Here is a 22,577-nt window from a genome sequence, read left to right as displayed (position 1 = left end):
TAGGATGGGGAAGAATCTCACTGTAGGGCTATAAGAAAGTGTCTTTTTGTATTGAGTTAGATTCTGTTTTTAAATTAACCAAACCCTTCTATGTATGAGCTTTTGAGGCTCACAATTTCATGTCAGATTGTGAAGTTAACTCTTGATTAGAATACAACTATCCATCTAAAATATTAAGTACCTGGAGCAGCTGTGAGAAGCTTATTCTTTGCCTTCTGTCTATACTGGATCTAAAAAAGTCTTCATCAGTAGAAATAGAAAATATTATACCTCTAAGAATTGTTGTAGTCATATCACACACCCATATAGCTACCCAACCTCTGTGTGTGTGTGTGTGTACCTGCACTGTTTATAAAATGAGGTTTTCTTGGTAGCTCTTTGACTCGCTTATTATGATTAAGAAAGATTCTCCAAGCAAACAAAGGACAACTAATCTGACCCTCTTTGAAAGCAGGCTAGAAGCATCTGCTCTCAAGAGATAGGCCTGGGCTGGATTCCATCCTAGACAGCCAGTGGAAACTTCTCTAAACAATAAGATTTTAAAATGAAATCCTTTTGAAGTAGCGGGGCTGTCTCCACTCAGGGGGAAATAAAAAGTTAAAAAGGCAATGTGGCAGGTCCTCTGATGGTGTTTGTAGAGCCATTTAAGGAACAAAATATAACCCTCTTAAAAATCTGTGTGCAGCAGTCATGAGGCTCTCTCCATCCTCTAGTGAGGGTAGAGAAGTAGCATTTACTTGGCGTGTTTGGACATTTTGCTTGAACAGGCATCAACAGTATACATAGAAGAAGCAGAAAGCACTATTTAGGAAGAAACCTGGGGAATCATGTTTGACTTGGATGTGAATGTGAGTCTGCATTGATGTTCACATAAAACTAAACAGACGCATGGTTCCTCTTGTCTCCCCAGGAAGACGGTGGACGCTTCTAATGTTAGAGTTGGCAAATTTTTTTCTAAAGAAAACCAGACAATAATCACTTAAGACTTTGTGAGCTGCAAGGTCTCTATTATGACACCTTAAATCGGCTGCTGTAGTGTGAAAGTAACCACAGACAATATATAAATGAGCGGGTGTGGCTGTGTTCCAAAAACGCTGTCTTTGTGGACACTGAAGTTTCAATTTCATATATTGTCGCATGTCATGTAATATGACTCTTTTTTGATGTTGTTTCACAGGCCATGGGAAAACAAGCCATGGATGGAATTTGGCAGCTACCGGCAAATCCGGTAGTTTGCCAACACATCCTTGTCACCTCGCAGCCCCTGGCCCGTCTGAGGGACCTCGTAGGTGTTCAACACATAGTTGTTCACTTAGCTGTCATGATGTCAGAGCACAGAGTAAGCTTTTGCTCTACAACACACACTTGACATTTGCAAGGGATTTATCTTTAAGTCTTTGCTAATCCCCCCCATTCCAAGCACCACTCTTGCAAATAATTTCCCCCATAAAATGCATTCAAGTATAACAGAATAATTAAAGTGACCCTTTCAGGCCCTTCATGATTCAATAAATATGGGGTTAAAGTCCTTTACTTAGCGATTAAAATAAATTCTGCCACCAAAATCAATTCTCTGTCACATTACATCATTCAGTGATGACATTAACGGTGAATTTACCTCAATCTGAAAAACCAATCCATAGTGATAATGAGTGATGGTGACCGCTCTGCCAGATAGCACCTGTGTTTGCTGAGGAACAGAATGACAGCGCATCCCTTTAGCGGAATAGGCAGGCCCAGCAGCCCAGCAGGGCCATCCTAGTGGGTGTCACCCATATTAAGGAGCAGAGAATACTAGGCTTCTTCAAGAAGCAGGTGGTAGGCTGGTATTGGATGTGACTAAACTCTCCCAGTGCCACAAGTGGCTTCTCCCTAAACGTTATTCTCCAATTGGTTACACTCAGTGTTTAGGCCTTGGCCAAATTTCACGTGATTATGCATTTCTGGACCTGGGTTGTTGTTTTTTTTCAAATATCAGTAGGATTCACTCACGCTAAAGATCTGTTGTACTTTATTTGTCAGAATCTTAGACACTTTTTTAGTCACCATATTGTAGAAGAATACAGACTTGCTGGAAAGGATCTACAGAAGAACTACAAAATGATCAAAATGAGAGATGGTAGCATTTGTAGGAGAAAAGTGAAAGAAATCAGGATTGTTTTATCTTTGAAAAGGAAAATAATTCTTGCCATCAAAAAAGTTATTTTTTTAAGGGAATTTGATTAGACATTGCAAACAGAGGAGTGAGGTGCATAGTATGGGGCCAGGTGCCAGATGATCCCAAGGGAAACTTACTTGATAAAGAAAGGCCTCAGAGAGCTTGTAATGAGAACCAAGGAAGAAATGGTGGCATCTGCAAACCATGGAGAAGAAACAGTTGGCCACATGATATTAGACGACTGAACAGTTGATTTCTCGAGGTTTTCTTCCTACAGTATATGCCTTGATCCCAATAGCCTAACTGAAACAAACAAACAAAAAAACCCAGAAACTACTTTCTTGGGAATTTTTTTTTTTATTAAATGAGGGGTAGGCAGGCAGAGAGACAGATTCCCACATGTGCCCCAACTGGGATCCCCCCAGCAAGTCCACTAGGGGGTGATGCTCTGCCCATCTGGGGCCATTGCTCTGTTGCTCAGCAACCGAGCCCTTCTTAACACCTGAAGCGAGGCCATGGTGCCATCCTCAGCACCTAGAGCCAACTTGCTCGAATGAGCCATGGCTGCCAGAGGGGAAGAGAGAGAGAAGAGGTAGAGGTGGAAAAGCAGATGGTCGCATCTCCGGTGTGCCCTAGCCAGGAATCGAACCTGGAGGACTTCTACATGCCAGGCCAACACTCTACCACTGAGCCAACCAGCCAGAGCCTTTCTTGGGAATTAAATTTATCCAAAATGTCATTTATTCTAACTTAATGATGAGTCTGTCTTTGGCCAATGATCAGTGGGCTACTTGCCTTATCTTTCCCTTTGTATATTATAAGCCTCTGAGGGCTGTACAGCAGCAAACATTTTTGAGACTCCAGTGCTGTTCCACTCTTCAGACAGAATGTCAGACTCTTCAACTGTATTTTCAACTGTCTTGTGAGACAAAGACTAATTGATTTGACCTCATGCTGTTGCATGTTGAGAGACATAAATCTTCAGCACTCTTCCCTGAATTCATTGATTTCATTAAACACTGTCTGCTTGTATTTGCAAAATGTTGTAATTTCCCAATGATTTTTTCGAACTGCAGCACATAAACAACTTTTTTTTTTTTGGAACAATGCCATTTCTTAGCTTTGAGCTTGTGTTTTCATCTTTTATTTCCGATAGGTCTTCTACATCAAGTCCATTGCGCCACAGAAAATATCAACCTTAGGGAAAAGTAACGTGATAGTCACAGGAGCAAACTTTACCCAGGCATCTAATAACATCGTCATGATCCTGAAAGGAACCAGTACTTGTCATAAGGATGTGTGAGTTCTGAGTTCAAATATTAGTAATTGACTCTTGATAATATAGCGAGAAGTTAAAACTTATACCAAATATAATCTTTAGGTAGTCAAATAATTTCCACGTGTCAATTAATCTGCATATTTGATACATGTAATTTTAAAAAGTAAAATGATCTATGTGCTACATTTGAAGTTAACTGTGAGAGAATCTGTCCCTTGTTAACCCCTCAAAATCTCAGTACATGATAATTTCAGGCTGGTGCCTATTTTGGGTCTTGATTAGTTTTCATTAACAAAATCAAGTATTTTGAATAGCACATACATTCTGAAGATGATCCCCTTAGAAAAATAGTTGAGTGCCTCAGATTTTGATGGGAAACATATATTGGATCTTCCAATGGAATTGCCTAAAGTTAAAAAAAAGAAAAGAAAAGAAACTTTCTGATCCATTTTATTCTTTATAACCCTTCTCTTTCTCGGATTGATGTTAGGACAAAATAATAACTAAATGGAACATAAATTAGCATGAAAAACTGGAAGAAAGAACAAATAGACCAACACAAAAAATATCTGGTCAAGGTACCACTTGAACATCATTATGTCTGTGCTTCTTATCCCCCAACTCATCCATTCAATGACACTTTTGAGAGAGAAAAAACTTCATTGTTTCACTGATGTTCTTGTACAAATGATAGCGCCCCTGCCCCCCAAAAGAGATATAATAATAACATAATAGAGAATTTGAGTTTCATGCTTGTTAGCTCCTATAAGTTTGGGCTAATTTGAAATAAAAGATGTTACAGTCTACATGAAATATCAGACTGAGCTTGTTCCCATCCTGGGAATGCATTAAAGACAGTCTGCTGAAGCATGGTGTTTTGGTTTTTAACCACGAAAACAGATTTGTACAGCATTTTAATCTGCCACACTTATTTACTGATTTTCTGTTTCAATTCATTTGCTACATATAACTGCCATCCCCTTACCCTCCCAGCAGTCAGTGTGAGAAGCTGCTCATCAGTGGCTTTCCTCTGTTCTGCTATTTACCAGAATTATCAAGTACGCATTAGTGGCTATATCTATGCGACGTAGGTATTTTTGTGCCGCTTAAGCCAGAGAAACACCTTATTGCAAGAGTCTTTCATTTCGTGTAACGAAGTCTGAACCTAGACACCTGTGTTCTCACTGGCAAGCAGTCCGCTCCCCTGGAAAGTAAGTAGTTTTCCAGAGCGCTACCCTGTCTCTGCCTCCTTATGCTCTCATTTCTATGCCGAACATGTTCTGAGATGCTGCAGTTATTAAATTCAACGAGTAGGAGAACTTTCGGCATATAGCATTTCACTAACCACATTAGTGTGGTGAACCCAAGTTCATGAGCCATAAGTATAATACCCAGTTCATCCTACAGCTGATTTTGTGCTGTAAGCCTAAACTCTTTTAGTACAGTAAGTATTTAAAAAGAACAAAAACAAAAACAAAGAAAACTATTCTAAAAGAAAAAAATATGAGAATGGTAGCGGAATGACCCACATTTTGGCCTTTTTACCTCTAAAATTTATAAACAAGCTGGACTTTTAATTATCAGCCATTTTATGATGGATTTCCAAGAGCCAGAATGACATCTGAGGTGGTGTAAGTACAAACTGACTCATGCGGGTTTTGAATTTGCCTTACTCTTTGAATCTATTATTTCAACGTAAGGAATATATGCACATTAAAGTTGATAATCATGCATGTTCTCATGTTGCATAATTGTACTGAGCATTATGCAGCCACGACCCAGTCCTGATGGTTTGTGCCATAGAGGGCACTGTAAACATGCGGCCGAGGCAGCTGCCGGTTCCGGAGGGAATGCTGTACAAGGCTTTGCTTTGGCTTCTGAAGAGTGACAAGGACACAGCCTGTAGATGTCAGGAGTCCCCAGGACAGTTCCAGCTAATTTCCAGTCTGGAGCCATGTGGTAGCAACTTGGTTCTGATGGCTGATTGATTCGGAGACCCCTGGGCTCTTGACGTCGGCTTTAGTCATTGGCTGTCCGCTCTATGTGCAGCGGAACTCTCATCTCTGCCCGGGGTTGGGTTCTACCCTCCCTGTACTGGACTGGGACTTCTCTTTCTTTTAAGCTTTTCATTATGGACATTTCCAAACATACACAAGAGAGAGGAGTGTATGAGCCTCTCTGTACCCATCCTCCAGCTTCACAGTTTATCAAAACTTGCCAGTCTTGTTTCATCTATCTCCCCCATGTTTCTGCGGGGAAAGGAAGAATGGCAGCTGGAGTTTTTCAAAGCGAATCCCAGACACCATAGCCTTTCTCTCGCAGATGCTTCAGTATGCATCTCTGACAGATAAGGAGAGTGCCACTGTCGTACTCAACAAAATTAACAGTAATTCCTTAATATAGCTTAATACCCAGTTCATATTCCACTTTCTGTTGAGGCTTCTTACAGTCCCTTCTTCCCCACTTATAAGGAAAAGCAAATAAAAGCATAAAAATACACACAAAAGGAAGAGGGCCAGTGGTTTCATCAGCAGTTGCCCTGCAGCTATCTGCTAGTTCATGAACTGTTGTTGAGTAATCAACTGTGCTAATTTTCTGCATCATGTAAGAGTTCTTTTTCTGCTCCTTTCTAGGATACCAGTCAGCCATGTGCTAAATGACACCCATATGAAATTCTCTCTGCCCTCAAGCCGAAAAGAAATGAAGGATGTGTGTATCCAGTTCGATGGCGGGCACTGTGCTTCCGTGGGGTCCTTGTCTTACATAGCCCTGCCCCACTGTTCCTTCATCTCCCCTGCTACCACCTGGATCAGGTACTTCCTCAATTCATATTTTCCTCCCGTTGTGCTTCAAAAGGTCAGATGCATAAAGATCATGGCTTTCAGCCTGACCAGGCGGTTGTGCAGTGGTTAGAGCATCGGACTGAAACATGGAGGACCCAGTTTCGAAACCCCGAGGTCACCAGCTTGCGTGCGGGCTCATCTGGTTTGAGCAAGGCTCACCAGCTTAAGCCCAAGGTCTCTGGCTTGAGCAAGGGGTCACTTGGTTTGCTGTAGCCCCCCCAGTCAAGGCTTATATGAGAAAGCAATCAATGAACAACTAAGGTGTCGCAAGAAAGAATTTATGCTTCTCATCTCTCTCCATTCTTGTCTCTCTGTCCCTATCTATCTTTCTTTCTGTCTCTCTCTGTCTCTGTCACACACACACACACACAAAAAAAGGTCATGGCTTCTAACTCAAATTAGTATAGAAATAATAGTTGTAGCTAAGTTTCTCTCCCATAATTCCTCCTCAAATTTATTCCTGAACAACAAACCTCGTCCTGACAAGCAAGTTGCTTCCTGTTGTCATAGTGAACACTCCCTGCCGTGGCCACCGAGAAGCTCACCCAAAAATGTTTGTTCTGACTCTGGCTTCTCGTCCAATCATGTAAAGCTCTCACTTTTTAAAATATTTGTTCAGCTGCAGTAACTGTTCTTGGCTTAGATTTCTGGTACAAACCTATAATCCTCTTTTCTATGTCTCCCCTCACCTCTGCCCATGACACGGCGCTGCTTTTTTCTTAGGTCTTTCGCTTTAAACCCTTTAGAGTAAGCTGTTTTGAGTAATCTGAGGAAATATTGGGAGCTATCTAAATCAAAAGTAGCATTTAATTTCAAAGATATTCCCTAATTGAGAGATGGAAATTCCAAATTAAAATCTTCCAGATAACTTCAAGAAAAAAAATTATTTTCTCCCTAGTTGAATTTAAACTTACATTCAGATTTTGGAATATAACTCTAAACAAATTTTCTTCACCTAATACAGCATGAAGCTTATTTTCAAAGCACTTTCTAGATAAAACTACAGATAAAAAAGAAAAAAAACAAAAAAAGAAAAAAATTACACCTGAGCTGTTGGTGGCGCAGTGAATAAAGTGTCAATCTGGAACACTGAGGTTGCCGGTTCGAAACCCAGCTTGCCCAGTCAAGGCACATGCGAGAAGCAACTATCTACGAGTTGAAGCTTCCTGTTCTTCCCAAACCCCACCACCACCTTTTTTCTCACTCTCCCTTCTCTAAAATCAATAAATAAATCTGAAAGAGAGAGGGGGGGGAAGGAGGGAGGGAGAAAAGGAAGGAAGGGAGGGAGGGAGGGGGAGAGAGAGAGAGAGAGTGAGAGAGAGAGAGAGAGAGAGAGAGGAAGGAAGGTAGGAAGGAAGGAAGGAAGGAAGGAAGGAAGGAAGGAAGGAAGGAAGGAAGGAAGGAAGGAAGAAAGGAAGGAAGGAAGGAAGGAAGGAAGGAAGGAAGGAAGGAAGGAAGGAAGGAAGGAAGGAAGGAAAAGAAAATTACTTAGAATATTCTCATTTAAGATTGAGAGGTGGACATATGAGGCTGCTAGGGCCACCATAGCAAAGTAGCACAAACTGGGTGGCTTCAATAATAGAATATTTATGTCATCTAAGTTCTGGAAACTAAAAGTCCAAGATCAAGGTGTCATCATGGTTGCTTTCTTCTGAGGCCACTCTAGTTGGCTTATAGATGGCCTCTCCTTCTGCCTGTGTCCTAATCTCTCTTTTTTTATTATTATTAAGTGAGAGGTGGGGAGGCTTGTGCCCTGACTGGGATCCACCCAGCAAGCCCCCTACCGGGCAATACTCTGCCCATCTGGGATGGCTGCTCCATTGCTTGGCAACCAAGCTATTTTAGCACCTGAGGGAAGGCCATGGAGCCAACCTCAGCATCCAGGGCCAACTTGCTCGAACCAGTTGAACCATGGCTACGAGAGGGGAAGGGGGGTAGACGGAGGTATAGAGAAGCAGATGGTCACTTCTCCTATGTGCCCTTACTAGAAATCAAACCCAGGACTTCCACATGCTGGGTGATGCTATGCCACTGAGCTAACTGGGCCAGGACCACAACTCCTCTTTTTATAAAGATACCACTCATTGGATTTGGGCCTACCTCAATGATCTCATTTAACCTTAATCACCTCTTTAAAGACCCTCTCTCCAAATGTAGTCACATTCTGAGGTACTGGGGATTATTAGGACTTCAACAATTCCACCCATAACAGTGGCATGAGGGAAATTTCAATTTCTAAACCAAGGTTCTAGCACAGCACTCCCTGCTCTGGGTCTGATTACTTCCTACCATGAAGCCCACATTGTTGTGGCACTCCCCACATACTGAATGTGTTAAATCTGTTGACTTGGTTAATGTTCCCAGACGGAAAGGCCCTGCTATGAGCACCCCTTTCTCAGATGAGGAAACTGAGACATGGAGCGTTCAGATAATTTGCCCAGGCTCCCAGGGTGCTATGCTCTAAGATACCAGCATCCTGCTTTGCCATAATACAAGAGGCATCATGCTGCCCAGACACCTTTGACAAAATGAGCCTGTGTCTCTCAGTAACTCCTAGATAAGATCATGGCTCTGCAGTCTCCCATGGGCCATGCTTGGCTAGGTTTTCTAGTAATGGCAACAGGCTGGTATGAGGCCATCTCAGCCCTTTGTCCTTGGGGCTGGAAGGTTCAGAGCTCAATGTCTTTCTTCTGCTCTACACAAATTGGACTGCTCGTGCCCACGTCGTGGTCTTATCATCACGGGCCCAGCTGACATACCCGGCTCCTGTCCCCTGGAATGAGTGTCTAGTGACCTACATGAATGAGGAAGTGAGGGCAGGCAGAGCTGTGAACAGCTGTTTATTTCACACCTGATGACCACTTTGCTTATATGCGAGTATGCACCGAGACTATGTGAAGTCATTTGGCTTGGTTTCAGACAGATAGGGTGTAGATGTTGTTTATATGCTTTACCAAATAGGGATGTATACTTCTAATGACATTTATCATTTCACTTTGTCCAATGTGTTCTCTGTCTCCTTAAATAAAACATAATTGGTAGGTTGGCCATTTGATTTAAACATTGTTAGATTAAAGCATCTTCATATAGGTTAAGCAGCAATCAGACAAAATCCCATTCAGTGTTCAGTGAAACCTTTTCAAGGGTCAGCTGCTGCTCTGATTATATGTGGCAACACAGCACAACAAAACTCAAACTTTCATAAAAGAATTTAGGCATTTTCTTATAAGTTACAACAGGATCTGATGTGAATATTTTATATGCATGTATCTTAAAAACTATGACTTTGGGCCTTGGCCGGTTGGCTCAGTGGTAGAGCATCAGCCTGGCGTGCAGGAGCCCCGGGTTCGATTCCCGGCCGGGGCACACAGGAGAAGCGCCCATCTGCTTCTCCACCCCTCCCCCTCTCCTTCCTCTCTGTCTCTCTCTTCCCCTCCCGCAGCCAAGGCTCCATTGGAGCAAAGTTGGCCCAGGCGCTGAGGATGGCTCCATGGCCTCCGCCTCAGGCACTAGAATGGCTCTGATTGCGGCAGAGCGATGCCCCAAGATGGGCAGAGCATCACCCCTGGGGTGCTGGGCGGATCCCGGTCGTGCGCATGCGGGAGTCTGTCTGACTGCCTCCCCGTTTCCAACTTCAGGAAAGAAAAAAACAAAACAAAACTATGACTTTGTAGTTAGTGTCATTAAAAAACAAACAAACAAAAAAAAACCTCTAAAATCATCCTGCATTTAAAATTAAGTTTTGTTAATTTGCTCTCAAACATAACTCAATTCCATCTTAAGTGTGAATAAATGGATAACTTTGTTCATAAATACAAAAAGCCTGTGACTTTACTATGAAACTCTTTGTTGCTTTTTTTCTTGCAGTGGTGGTCAAAACATAACCATCATGGGCAGAAATTTTGATGTAATTGACAACTTAATCATTTCCCATGAGTTAAAAGGAAACATAAACGTAAGTTTTCGGCTGCTGTGTAATCACAGTTATTTTAAGGAATGATTTTGTTTTTATAAAATATGTTGGGGGACAATTTATTTCTGTGCCTTGTGACATCGCATGCTCTTACCTATTGCATGGAGCATACCACCTGTGCTGTAAAGGCAGTAATAAGACCTTGTACTTATAGTTGAGTATGTCAAGTTGTGGCTCAGAAGAGAGAGGAATTGACTTAGTATGACAAGACCTGCCGTCTCCTCCATGGATGATTTATGGCAAGTCACTTTAATGAGACGGTGTTTATGAATATGTGTGAACAAGCCTTGTGAGTGGTGACAGTGTGAAGGACGAATAGCATTTCTGGGGAGAGGGGGTGATGTTCCCTCTGCACAGAGAGAGCTGTGGTTCAGGGGCTCAGTGACTCGCTAGTCCCCAAGGTCTCACCTCTTGCCATTGTCTCTTTGACCCAGCTTGGTCCCTTCCTTCTGACCTTGCCTTCTCTTGCCTTTCACCTCCTGACACAGTGAGCTGGTGCACACCTCTTGTGACATTCTTGCACTGATAGGGGTCACACACGGGCCTGGTCCCAGGAAACAATAGGTTTCAGATACGGGTTGGGGCCTTTGAGTGCACTCACTTCTCAACCCTTACCGAATGCTCTCCTTTCCCCTTTTACAACGAGATGTGAAGGTTACAGCCCATCTGGGGCCCAGCCTGACCACTTCCTGCCAAAACCGGCAGGTCTTTGAGCGATCACAGACCTGGTCCCTGCTTGGGAACAGTGTGGGTTCAGGCCTCCAGACAGGAGGCCTTCCTAAGTCATCCCTACAGCTTTGTCATACACATGGCCACCTCCTGACACACTTCAGAGCCAGTGTTCCAAGCCTCGCATTGTATCTGATTCTAGACCATGTCTCCATGATGTGAACACATCCATTGAATTGTTTGCATAAATTGACCCTCTGCCCAGAGACCTTGCCTACATTTGTGAGTGGACTTACTCTCCCTCCTCAGTGCTATTCCTAGATCAAGTAGAACTTATTGTGCATCTGTTGTGGGTAAAACATGTTGATGGGTGCAGGGAAAAAAATAAACAAGATAGTCGTGTTGCCTTCACGGAGGGAAATGGCCTGGGTATCCTCAAATTCTAGGTCCTCTGATTGCCTAGCCAGATCAGGGTCCCCATGAGTCCAAGAAGGCCCTGTGTGTTTTCCACATGAAAGGGAATTTCAACGTGGATGAAATTAAGGATGTTTACGGAGTGGAGCAGGATGAGTAGGACTTGGAGAGGTGGGAGCAGGAAAGCCAGTTCAGGTCACTCCCAGGGCTATGATGGGAATAGGTCAGCTGGAAACTGGAAGACCAGTCGGAAGTGAGCAAGAAGGGTGTCTGGACAACTGTTGGCCTGTCAGAGAGTGTCAGACTGCAGCTCGGCCCTTCATTCCCTGGGCAGAGGGAGAACTGCCGATGTTTAAGTAGGGAGCAACATGAGCATAGGTCCCTTTTATTATCATCTTAGCAACGGTGCATGGGAGAGTTTAGAGAAGCAGTAAACTGAGAAAACATCGGGAGATCAATGAAGACGCTCCTGCAAAGTCACATGTGTTTGAGGTGTGAGCAGGTTCCACGCCTCAGCGGTCCATGGGGCTGCTGTCTGTAGGGCAGGTCTAGACTGCTGGGGAGGCTGTGGAGCTCGAGATGTTTGTGTCTTCCCTGTAAAGCTGCCACCGAGGGAGAACAGGAACAGCCCCGTGGGAGGGAGAGCACAGAGGGAGAAGGAAGCGCCTGGCAGGGCATCTTGCTGAGGAGTTGCACTTTAAGAAGCGAAAGCAAATAAGATGGCCAGTGAAGGTGGCCAAGCGGTTGCTTGGAAACTAATAAAAAAGAGCATTTCCGAGAATGGCAGCTGGTAACTAGTATGGAAATTGAGAGAGTTGGGGATAATGAGGTTAGGGTGACCCCGTCACCAATAATCCTTCCAGAGGACATCTTTAATGAGAAGCCAGCCTGCCAGGGTTACGGCTGCTGAGAAGGTAGAGGTTCTCATCACAGCACCAGAAAGCGGGCGGAGACTCAGGCTGCAGTTTGAAAAGGTGATAATGGGGGAGGGGTTTTGCTTGTCCCCACATCAGCCCTTTGCATCAAATTTCCCCACCTGTTCCCTCTTGTTACCTCCTTTTCATATGTCAGTCGTAGAGAGTAAATAAAAAGAGGGACCCCAACCCCCAGCTGACAAATTTCTTTCTCGAGTGTTATCGCTCTTCTGTAAGACATTTTGTCAACCTCCCTTTCCCAGCAGCTCTCTCTGCCTGTCTCTCTGCGGGCCTGAAAATGCCAATATTTATGTTTGGTAGTTTTTGATAAATAAACCCATAAAGTGGGGCACGCTCTCTGTATTGTTCCCAGCCTTCGTGTTCTTCTCACGGGAATGCACTGTCCCTTTAACTTGTGTTCCTCCTGTTTTCTGTTAGGTCTACAAAGCCCTTCCTCCTTGTGGTTAGCGATTCTGCTGAAGCAGAAACGCAGCAGGAGCTTCCCCAGCGTGACTCCCCTTGCAGGCCAGCTGCCGGCCCTGCTGAGGGCTCCTCTGCTACCTTCTGGGAGTTTCCCCGAGGCTCAGGCTTCTAGTCTTCAAGTGCGCACAGGCTCTGTGGTGCAAGGTCTTCCCCTTTCTCAAGCCTACTTCTTTCTGCATTACATTTCTTCCCCCATTGCCTAACCTGGCTGTTTTCATGGTTGTTAGTAATACCATTATAGCTAGCACGTGTGTGCCAGGAACCATTCTAAGCGTTTTTGTGTGGACAATCTTATTTATTGTAGCCCTCATTTAATTGAGTGAGTCCTCATCGCATTTAGTTTGATGGAAAGTTAGCTCAGCCCTGCCAGGTAGGCAGTATTGCTGGCCCGTTTTACAGATGAGGAGACAGATGCCTAAAGACGTTCCGTTGCCCGGGTCACGTGAGGTTCATGAGTGAAGTTGTTGAATGCCCTTTCCTTCTCCCTCAGGTCTCTGAATATTGCATGGCAACTTCCTGCAGCTTCTCAGCCCCCAGTTTAAAGAGTTCAAAATTGCGTACAAATGTCACCGTGAGGCTGAGAGTTCAGGAGACCTACTTGGATTGTGGAAGCTTGCAGTATCTTGAGGACCCCAAATTTACAGGGTATCGGGTTGACCCCGAGGTGGATACAGAATTGGAAGTAAAAATTCTGGTACGTTTCTCATTTCCTGTGGGCCGCGCCCGCCTGGGCCAGAAAAGTGTTGTGCTCCGATGTCTCCATCTTCACTCTGTTCTTCACAGAAAGAAAACGATAACTTCAACATTTCCAAGAAAGACATTGAAATTACTCTCTTCCATGGGGAGAATGAGCAGTTAAATTGCAGCTTTGAAAATATTACTAGAAATCAAGATCTCACCACCATCCTCTGCAAAATTAAAGGCATCAGAACTGCCAACAGCATTGCTTCCTCTTCCAGAAAAGTTCACGTAAGTCACCGAACGGTCCTCCATCCTAGTCTTACCTTATTTGGGGGAATTCCTTGGTTGAACCAGAAACCAGATTGGAATCTTTCTTGGATCCTTAGGTCTTCACTTTAAATAGAAGAGGAACAGAGCTGGTATGGCCAAACATAATGCCTCCGAAGTAGCTGCCAGAATCCATGTGCCCGTTTGAATGTCAGAGCAGTGAACATATCATTGTCTATACAACTAATGAGTCCTGATGTCTTTTGTTCCGGCCATACGTTGAGACTAGAGCATCTGCAAACAGAATCACTAGGCCCGTTGATGAATGAGCTGTCATTCTTTTCCCAAAGGCAAAGATGACATGCCTTAGCAGAATCCCAAAATGGGGGCCTGTTTTAGCACACTCAGAGGAGCATTCGAGTCTAATGGAGGCCAGATAATCTATGGGTGGTGGACTGCTTCCTCCACCATGAAGTCATACTTGCTGTGATTAATCTTTTCTGAGACATGGTTGAGGGTCCCATCACTGGTATATTTATGTCCCCCAATAAAGATGTGAGGCCACTGGGAAGGGAAACATATTACAAGTCTCCCTTTATAGCGGTCATGCAATATAAGGCCCTGTACAGTCTATAACGGGAAAAAATGCTTTATGATCTATAGTCATAAATAATTGGATAAAGGACAGGAAAAAAGAGCATCGTACTGGAAGGCAAACAAACATGTGTTCATGTCCTGACTGCACTAGTTAATAGCTGTGTAGCCTTGGAGAAGTCACTCAGCCTTGCTGAGCCTCCCTTTGTCATCCGTTGCATACAGTAAAGGTGCTAATAACTATTATCAAATCAATACTGATTACTAAACTCACTAGGGCTCCTCCCATGTCCAGTTAGCCGAGAAGAGCAAATGCTAGCATTCTCTGTTATTTATGAAAGCATTCCAGAGTGCCTACACGGTGGCAGGGACAGCAGAGAAGAAAACAGACAAAAACGACTCTCTTGTATGAAGATACCTACAGAGATAGAAACCTAGCAAAGAAAATAAGTATGTGTTAGATGGGAGTAAATGTCATGGAGACAAATGAAGCCGGGAGGGGAATAGGAACATGAAGGCAGAGCCATCGGTTTTTTGATGGCCTGGAGAAAAGGTCTCCCTGTAAAGATGACATCTGAGTAAAGACCTCCAGGAGGCAAGGAATGAGCCGTGGGCCACCTCAGGTAGAATGTGCTAGGTGAAGGGAAGGTCCTGAGCTGGAAATCTGCCTGGTACGTTTAAGGAGCAACAGACAGGCAGTGGGGCCCGAGTGGAGGGAGCAAGGGGGAATATCCTGAGAGAGCTGGAGATTTCATGCTGGGAGCTGGGAGAGCTGACGGAATGTCAGGACCTTGTGGGCCATCGTGAGGACTTGGCTTTGAGCTCTGGAAGCCACTGAAGAGTTTTGAGCAGCCATGTCATGAGCTGACTTACCTTATTTCCCCATGTATGAGATGCACCCTTTTTCAAAAAATTTGGGGTCTAAAAACTGGGTGCGTCTTATACAGTGGTTGTGGCATTTCAAGTGCCATAGATGGAACTGAGGATGAGGCAATATATGAAGACAGTGATTCGTCATCAGACACAGATGAGGACAAGCTAATGGATGGGAGTTTTGACAGTGATGAGGAGTTGTATGAATTTTATGATGAATAAAACTTGAGTTCAGTAACTTTATGTAATAACATTTTTTTTTTTTCAAATTTTGGGCCCCAAAGTTAAGGTGCATCTTATTCATGGGAACATCTTATAAATGGGGAAATATGGTACTTAAATGATAATAGCACATTTGGTCTTCAGGAGAACGCTACAGTTAAAGTCAAGGAAGGCGAGGACTGGCTGGTTGGGTTATTATCTCAAGCTCTGACAGCTGGTAAGGATACGGGTTGTCTTTCTGGGTCCAGAATCTGCTCTGGCCACTGGGCTCCATTGTCCCCACAGGAATAGCCATGGTTCCCGGGGTAGAAACGTGCCTTCATGTTCTTGTGTATGTCAATGCAAAAATAAGGCTTAATAGAGAGTTTTTCTCTTTACAAGTTTTACAGAAGTTTTGTAACCAAAAACTGAAATTGGTCAAGGCCCCCAGGGATCATCCAGGCAGAGTGGCCGAACTGGTTTCTGCTTCCGATGACATAGGCCTGCCAAGAAAACCAGGATGTCCACAAGATCAGTGGTCCCCAACCCCCAGGCCGCAGACTGGTACCAGTCCGTAGGCCATTTGGTACCAGTCCGCAGAGAAAGAATAAATAACTTACATTATTTCTGTTTTATTTATATTTAAGTCTGAACGATGTTTTATTTTTTTTTAAATGACCAGATTCCTTCTGTTACATCTGTCTAAGACTCACTCTTGACGCTTGTCTCGGTCACGTGATATATTTATCCGTCCCACCCTAAAGGCCGATCCCTGAAAATATTTTCTGACATTAAATCAGTCTGTGGCCCAAAAAAGGTTGGGGACCACTGCACAAGATGACAGTCAGTGACTTCCTTGGTCAAGAGGTTACTGCCTCTTTAAACCCCCAGGGCAAAAAGGACCAAGATTTAAAATCTCTAGGTCTAGTCTCCAATGACATATCTGGAAACCGAGGCACGGTGAATGTTTTTCATTGGCTCAAGGTCACATAGCTAATCTGTTCCAGAGATGGGACTTGAACTCAGATATCCTACCCAGCTTGCCATCTCTTTATGTATCTTGGGGAAAACCTGTTTGTGGGAGAAAATTGTATAAATAGTTATGGTACCCAACTCAACTGGGTCTAATGACACTCTCTGGTCTATTAGGTCAAACTAGGAAACTTGGAGCTAGACGTCGAGCAGGAATCAGTGGCTTCCCCTTTGTATTTTCTGATTGGGCTTCCCATCTTGCTCCTGATTGTTATTTCTGGTAAGTGCCCTGTTTAATTTTGTCAGAAAAAATTTTCCCTGGGGCCTCTCTTCAGGCAGGCTGACTTCCAGCTTCCAGGGGCTGTTTGCTTCAACTTAGTGTTAATGGATGAAAACCCAAATCAGAACTTCGGGGCAGGAATAATAGGTACATGTTGAGGGCTTTCTAAACATTTTTTTAAGGATGCTTGAGGAATAAAAGGATTACAAAGATGGTATGTTAGTGTTTGAGAAATAATACGCATTGCTTCCATGATCCTTTGACTTGTGCATTATTCCCTCAGAGTTCTCCTGGGGATTGTGGACTCCCACGACTTGGTCACCTCATCCTGCCGTCTCATGCTGCCATCCCACCCCTTCCACCCACCCCAGCCTTGTTCTTCCTGGAAGAACTATAATTTAGAGTGTGACCTGTACCATCTATTGAAATGTTCTGAGGCTCATCAGCATGACGATCCCACGGGGGTTGCTCACTGACTGAATCTGGCTAACCAGTGTGTTTTATTTGACCCACACAGCATTTTTTAAAAAACTTGGATGTAATTCACAATATTTTTAAATGAGGTGATTCCTGTTCTTAAAGATCTCTTGAAAACTTGAAAGATTTGGGTCACTGGATCTCCATTTTCTCGTTGCATCAGTTTGCTGGAGCTGAGCAGGAGCTACCACTTGAGAGAGGGCATATGTACAGAGGGTCTTCACCGCAGTCTCCACTACTCTCTGTTGCTCCACTTAGGTCACTTAACTCATCTATATACCTGGTTTCTGTCACCATTTAGTTTGTGACCTCTAGTTCTGAGCTGCTTTTTATTTTTCCTCTTGTCTTCTTAAAAATAAAAAACACTTCTCCACAACTAATGTACCACTTCATACTTTTTCACTTAACATAGGCATTGCCTTTCTAAGGTTTTCTGTTACTAGTGACTAATACCTCCTTCTAGATACTCGCTCCCTCACATATTGACTCAACTATCTCCAAGTCCATTTACCTGTGTTTATTGAGCTATATTTTAGCTGCTATATTGCTAATAACTGTGCTAGTCTCTGCAGCTGAAGAAGAGAAGTTCAGGCCTAGTCCTTTGTCTTGGGTGGTCCCCAGTCCAGCAGTGAGGGAAGGATTTACGTGCACGATTAACTGGCCTTATGGAATGAACTCATCTTTTTTCCCTGTTTGCCCTGTTGAGGATCATTTCAGCTATTTTTTTATGTTCTCCTCAAGTTGTCCACCCTATTAGGTATCTGGTACCCAGAATCGGACTTGATATTTTAATGAAGTCCCGTCTTATAGGAACCTATGATCTCACCTTTCCCTACCCTTTTGGTAGAGATTGTGTATGCTCTTTAAGATGAAGTGGGCTTAATTTGACATGTTGATTTCAGCTTTATTGGTATCGGCAAAGCCCCTTAAAATTCCCATCCCTTCCTCCCTTGATTTCAGGGACACCTGTGTCACCAGCAGCAGGACTCAGTCTGCTCTGCAATCCATCAGTCACATCTCGAGTGGAACCACTCAACACACCTGAGCTAGGCCTGCCCCCTGCCAAACATTCCCACTGTAGCCTCCCCCGCAGATTTCCGCCTCGGAAAACTCAAGGCACGGTGGATATGACCTGCTACCTCCCTTCCCATGCAATCCACTAGTGTTGCTTGAAGTGCAGCCTGAGGAATAATAGTGCCAAGTCATACTCCTGGGGACGGGGTTCTGTGTTCTGGGGATTACTGCATGCCCCACCCTTTCTTGAAGATGGAAAATGCATATTAATGTCAAGGCTGTTGACTTGACAAAGCGGTCCAGGAAAAAGCTGTATTTAATTTATTTAATTTGGTTTCCTCCAGCATCAGTCACATCTACTTGTAGCAGGGTCCTTGTATCATGAAATTTCTATTAACAGAAGAAAACTTTCTTAGAAGAAAATAATGATAATTGACAATTGTTGAGTATTCTTTTCTTTAGGTCTAAATGCTTTCTGTGAGTTATTTATTTTAATCCTCTGAAAATCGCAAGGAGGATAGGCCCTTTGACAGATAGAGCAGCCAGACACAGGAATGCTAAGGAATGTCCCTGAGGGCACACAGCTAGTAAGGGCAGAGCCGGGAATGAAGCCCAGCCCCGAACCTGTTTGGATCTCTGTCTCTACAGCACAGATAGAAGCAAGATGAGGAGAGAAGCAATATCCCGATAGGGTGTTTCACTGCAGCGCACTCCTCACGTCATCCCATTTGGTCTCTGAAGTTTGGCTTCTGTAGCTGACTGTGGATCTGTGGTTTCGTTCTCCATTTGCGGTTCAACTTTATTTCTCTGGGGAAGTTTAAAAAACATTAAGAAAAAAAAAAAAGCAGTGGAACAATATAAGCGGCCCGTGGCTGTAGGGAATCTTGGCTCTCGCTTCATTCCTTTTCAGCCGACTGGGATCTTGGGTTACAAGAGAAGGTTATTTGATTTAGTTCTCACTTTTAAGATGAGTAGGGAGTTCTTTTGCTTTTCTGTTGCATTTCAGCCCTCTCCTCATCAGGGTGACCCGTCCCAGGGTACTTTTCCTTTTATAAGCTCCACCTCGTCAAGCTCTTCCCTCTTGTGTTGCTCTCTAAAAGACCCGTAAAGGTTGACTTTTGGTTTCCTTTTTGTGTTTTAAGTTAACATGTCAATCTGATGCCAGCTCTCTGTCTCCTCAGTGGCCGTGGGGGTGACCAGGCACAAATCGAAGGAGCTGAGTCGCAAGCAGAGCCAGCAGCTGGAGCTCTTGGAGAGCGAGCTGCGGAAAGAGATACGTGATGGTAGGCTCCCAAGTTTTATTTGTAGAAAAGCCAGCCTTTTTTACTGTCTTTTTTATTTTTATTATTATTTTTTTTACCCTTAAATGGAGACGGCCACAGTAATGAGAAGTGTTTGTGTCATAGAAGACCACGGAACAGCAGGGTCCGCGCCTGACTTTGTGTTTTATTTCCACTCTCCTCTGCAGCCAACCAAGTAATTATCTATTGTTTCTTCTCTAATGAAAACCAAGGTCAGGCTTTGTGTTAGACAAAACAGCAGAAGATTTTTATCCATTGTTTGTTGAGTTAAAATATTGCTCTTGGGATTCTGTTTCGCAGGCTTTGCTGAGCTGCAGATGGATAAATTGGATGTGGTTGATAGTTTTGGAACTGTTCCCTTCCTTGACTACAAACATTTCGCTCTGAGAACTTTCTTCCCCGAGGTAAAAGAGCATTGATCATGTTCCTAAGGTTGAATCTTGAATAATAATGAAGGTGCTTGTTGCTATTGTTAAAATGAGTGTTTGCTTCCAAGGCAGCAGTAGATGATGTGTGTTTACAAGATAATGCTTCAATTTGAGCTGAGCCGGCAGGAGGGTGGCTACTAATTGGATTGATTTGGGTAGAAAGCAGTGATGGGTCACTGGCAATTACTCTTTGTCCAGTAACAAAAACCTCGCAGGGACAGAAGTTCAGAATGATGATTCTTTTGGCTTTATTTTTACCACCAGTTTAGAGCTGAATGTGTAGCTGGGAAGCCAGCTAGTTTATTTAAAAATCAATAAATTGTGGGCCAGCCAATTTGTTGTGTTTATCTGCATGACTTCCATTGCAGCTACTATATTATTCACTATTACTTCTCAATTGGAAATGAAAAATACTACTGGCCGAGAGGCAGGAAAGCAGACGTGTAGTAGACTTTGAGTTGATAATAGCCATTTTTAGCGCTGTAGAATTTTTATGGTCCTCTTCAGTAATTATTACTTAGCTCATCAGTTAGGGTCATTCTCATTTAGTAGAAAGAGATACATGAAATGGTGGGTTTGTTCTTGAACTCCAAGGAGTAGTCTACTTAACCCTCTGGGTTTTCGGTCTCACTTATGTTCTGACACCTCCATTTTCTCACCCACCCACTCAGTCTTCATCATTTACCCGCCCAAGTCGCTGGCGAGGTACGCTCATTCTTCTGTCATCACCTCCACGTCCCAATACCCCAGCTCCACCAAACTGCCTTTTTCGTCCAGAACTGCTGACCACAGAGAGGCCCAACCTCTGGAACACATCAGCACCAATGATCATGACTAGTTCTAGACTTCTAAGCAAAGCCATAAATCTCTCCTGATCAAACGAGAGTTTGTATCACCTTATCAGAAGCTTCTCAGCCACATTTGGCCAGAAGCCTCCAGTTCAGAAATTCAGACGCATGCAGTAAGCCATTTCTAGTTTCTCTATAATTCCAGAAACGGACACCCTGATATGTCTGGAGGTTGGGAAACCGTCATAAAACACCCACACCAGATTTTTTTGTCCAAGCCTTACCATTGTAAATCAAGAAGACTATAAATAAGACTTAAGCTTTTTTTGTCCTTGTAAAGTGTTTTTTTCTAAAAAAAACCTTATCCTCCAAGAGTACCAGGCACCAAACCTTGCCATTTGCCACCTCATCCGTTTCTATAGAAGAACACCGTGTAGGGAAGGGATTTCAATTCCCTGAATCAGGATGATGACCTGGAGCCTCAGCAGAGAGAGGTTGCATTATGGAGTCCTATTTCCCAGCTCTCTGAGATTCCCATTAAGAATTTAACAGCAATAAGATAACAGAGATTTCTACCATCAACATGAGTACTGTGTGGGCTTTTACAGTTAATGATTGCTCCTGAGCGCTGAAGAGAGTAATCTGTGGCCTGAAAAAGAAATTTTTCTGTCGCCTAAATTCAGTAATCAGGACAAGACAGAAGGATGACTGCAGAGGAACATTGTTGCAAGTGTTAAAAAATATCCCAGGAGCAAGTCTGTGTTATCTTAGGCCAGTGATTTTCAACTTGTGCGCCGTAAGAATTTTTAAAACATGCAATACCTGACTAGTTTGGGACACTGGCCACTTTCCCCTTAGATCGTTAAATAAAAAATGACAACAGCCAACAGAGCAATAGCCATCTGGTGTGAATAAATCAAAATTGTATTTTTTTGGTCAAATTGGGAAAAAATTAATATAGTTTTTGGTCTGGCGTAGAATTTTAGTAATTCGTTTACATAGGCCATGAGATGAAAAAGGCTGAAAATCACTATCTTAGGAGAAGAAAGTTGCAAGAAGTCAAACTGATTTACCTCTGGGTTATGTATAATCTTGAAAGTTAACTGGGAAAGCCATAAAAACTGAAGTCAGAAGGGGTCATTAAAAGAGAAGACTCGGGAAAAACGAACATAAATTTAACAGAACTCTATCAAGAAGACCTAAGTTAAAATTGAACTTATAAGCCTGGCCTATGGTGGCACAGTGGAGAAAGCATTGACCTGGAATGCTGAGGTCACTGGTTCAAAACCATGGGCTTGCCCAGTCAAGGCACATACAGGAAGCAACTACTATGAGTTGATGCTTCCTGTTACTTTCCTCTCTCTCTCTCTCTCTCTCTCTCCTTCTCTCTCTCTCTCTCCCTTCTCTCTAAAAATCAATAAATCTAAAAAAAAAACCCCAAACTTAGAAAAGATACAGTGAACATGGGAACATATTCTACTAGGACAGTGCCTGCTGGAATGCATGCCAGGCTGCATAAATTATGCTGTTAGTCAGGCCCTTTACTGAGAGACCTGTAGCCCCCACCTCTAGCCTGGAGGTTGGTGGTTAACACTAGGTAACAATAGGCAAAACCTAAAGGACATGATAGGTTTGCAGAGGCCAAGGCATTAGCATCCAGGTTATTCACTTGTGGGTTCGGTTTGACTTTTAAAGCCTTGTCTTTATACTGACTACTTTGTTTTGCTGAAAATCAGACAAGAACTAAGGGTAAGCAGAGCATCTAACCTCCTAGACCAGGAAAATCTGAATGAAAGGGAAGAGAACCTTAGCAAAGCCACAGCGGTGACATACTTCTTTGTAAGGCCAAGAATCAGTTTGTATAAACTACCTATTTACTGAAGGTTGATTCAGCAGAAAAATAATAAGAAGCATAAAATGCAAATCCAGGGTTTGATTTTTCTGCCTATTACTAAGGGAAAGTATGAC

The 22,577-nt window shown here is 43.3% G+C and overlaps 1 protein-coding gene across 1 annotated transcript in view; it reads left to right on the top strand.

Annotated features, from left to right (window-relative positions):
- Positions 1–22,577, top strand: part of PLXNC1 (plexin C1) — a 174,063-nt gene that overhangs the window by 101,931 nt on the left and 49,555 nt on the right. The window contains exons 10-17 of the mRNA XM_066368633.1: positions 3,315–3,457; positions 6,071–6,250; positions 10,148–10,235; positions 13,224–13,427; positions 13,517–13,702; positions 16,499–16,601; positions 19,274–19,375; positions 19,694–19,797. Of these exons, the coding sequence (XP_066224730.1) occupies positions 3,315–3,457; positions 6,071–6,250; positions 10,148–10,235; positions 13,224–13,427; positions 13,517–13,702; positions 16,499–16,601; positions 19,274–19,375; positions 19,694–19,797 (1,110 nt within the window). The remainder of the gene's footprint in view (positions 1–3,314; positions 3,458–6,070; positions 6,251–10,147; positions 10,236–13,223; positions 13,428–13,516; positions 13,703–16,498; positions 16,602–19,273; positions 19,376–19,693; positions 19,798–22,577) is intronic.

Source organism: Saccopteryx leptura, chromosome 2, assembly GCF_036850995.1.
Source record: "Saccopteryx leptura isolate mSacLep1 chromosome 2, mSacLep1_pri_phased_curated, whole genome shotgun sequence".
In the NCBI taxonomy this organism is placed as follows: domain Eukaryota; kingdom Metazoa; phylum Chordata; class Mammalia; order Chiroptera; family Emballonuridae; genus Saccopteryx; species Saccopteryx leptura.
This window is presented reverse-complemented; position numbering and strand designations above follow the sequence as displayed.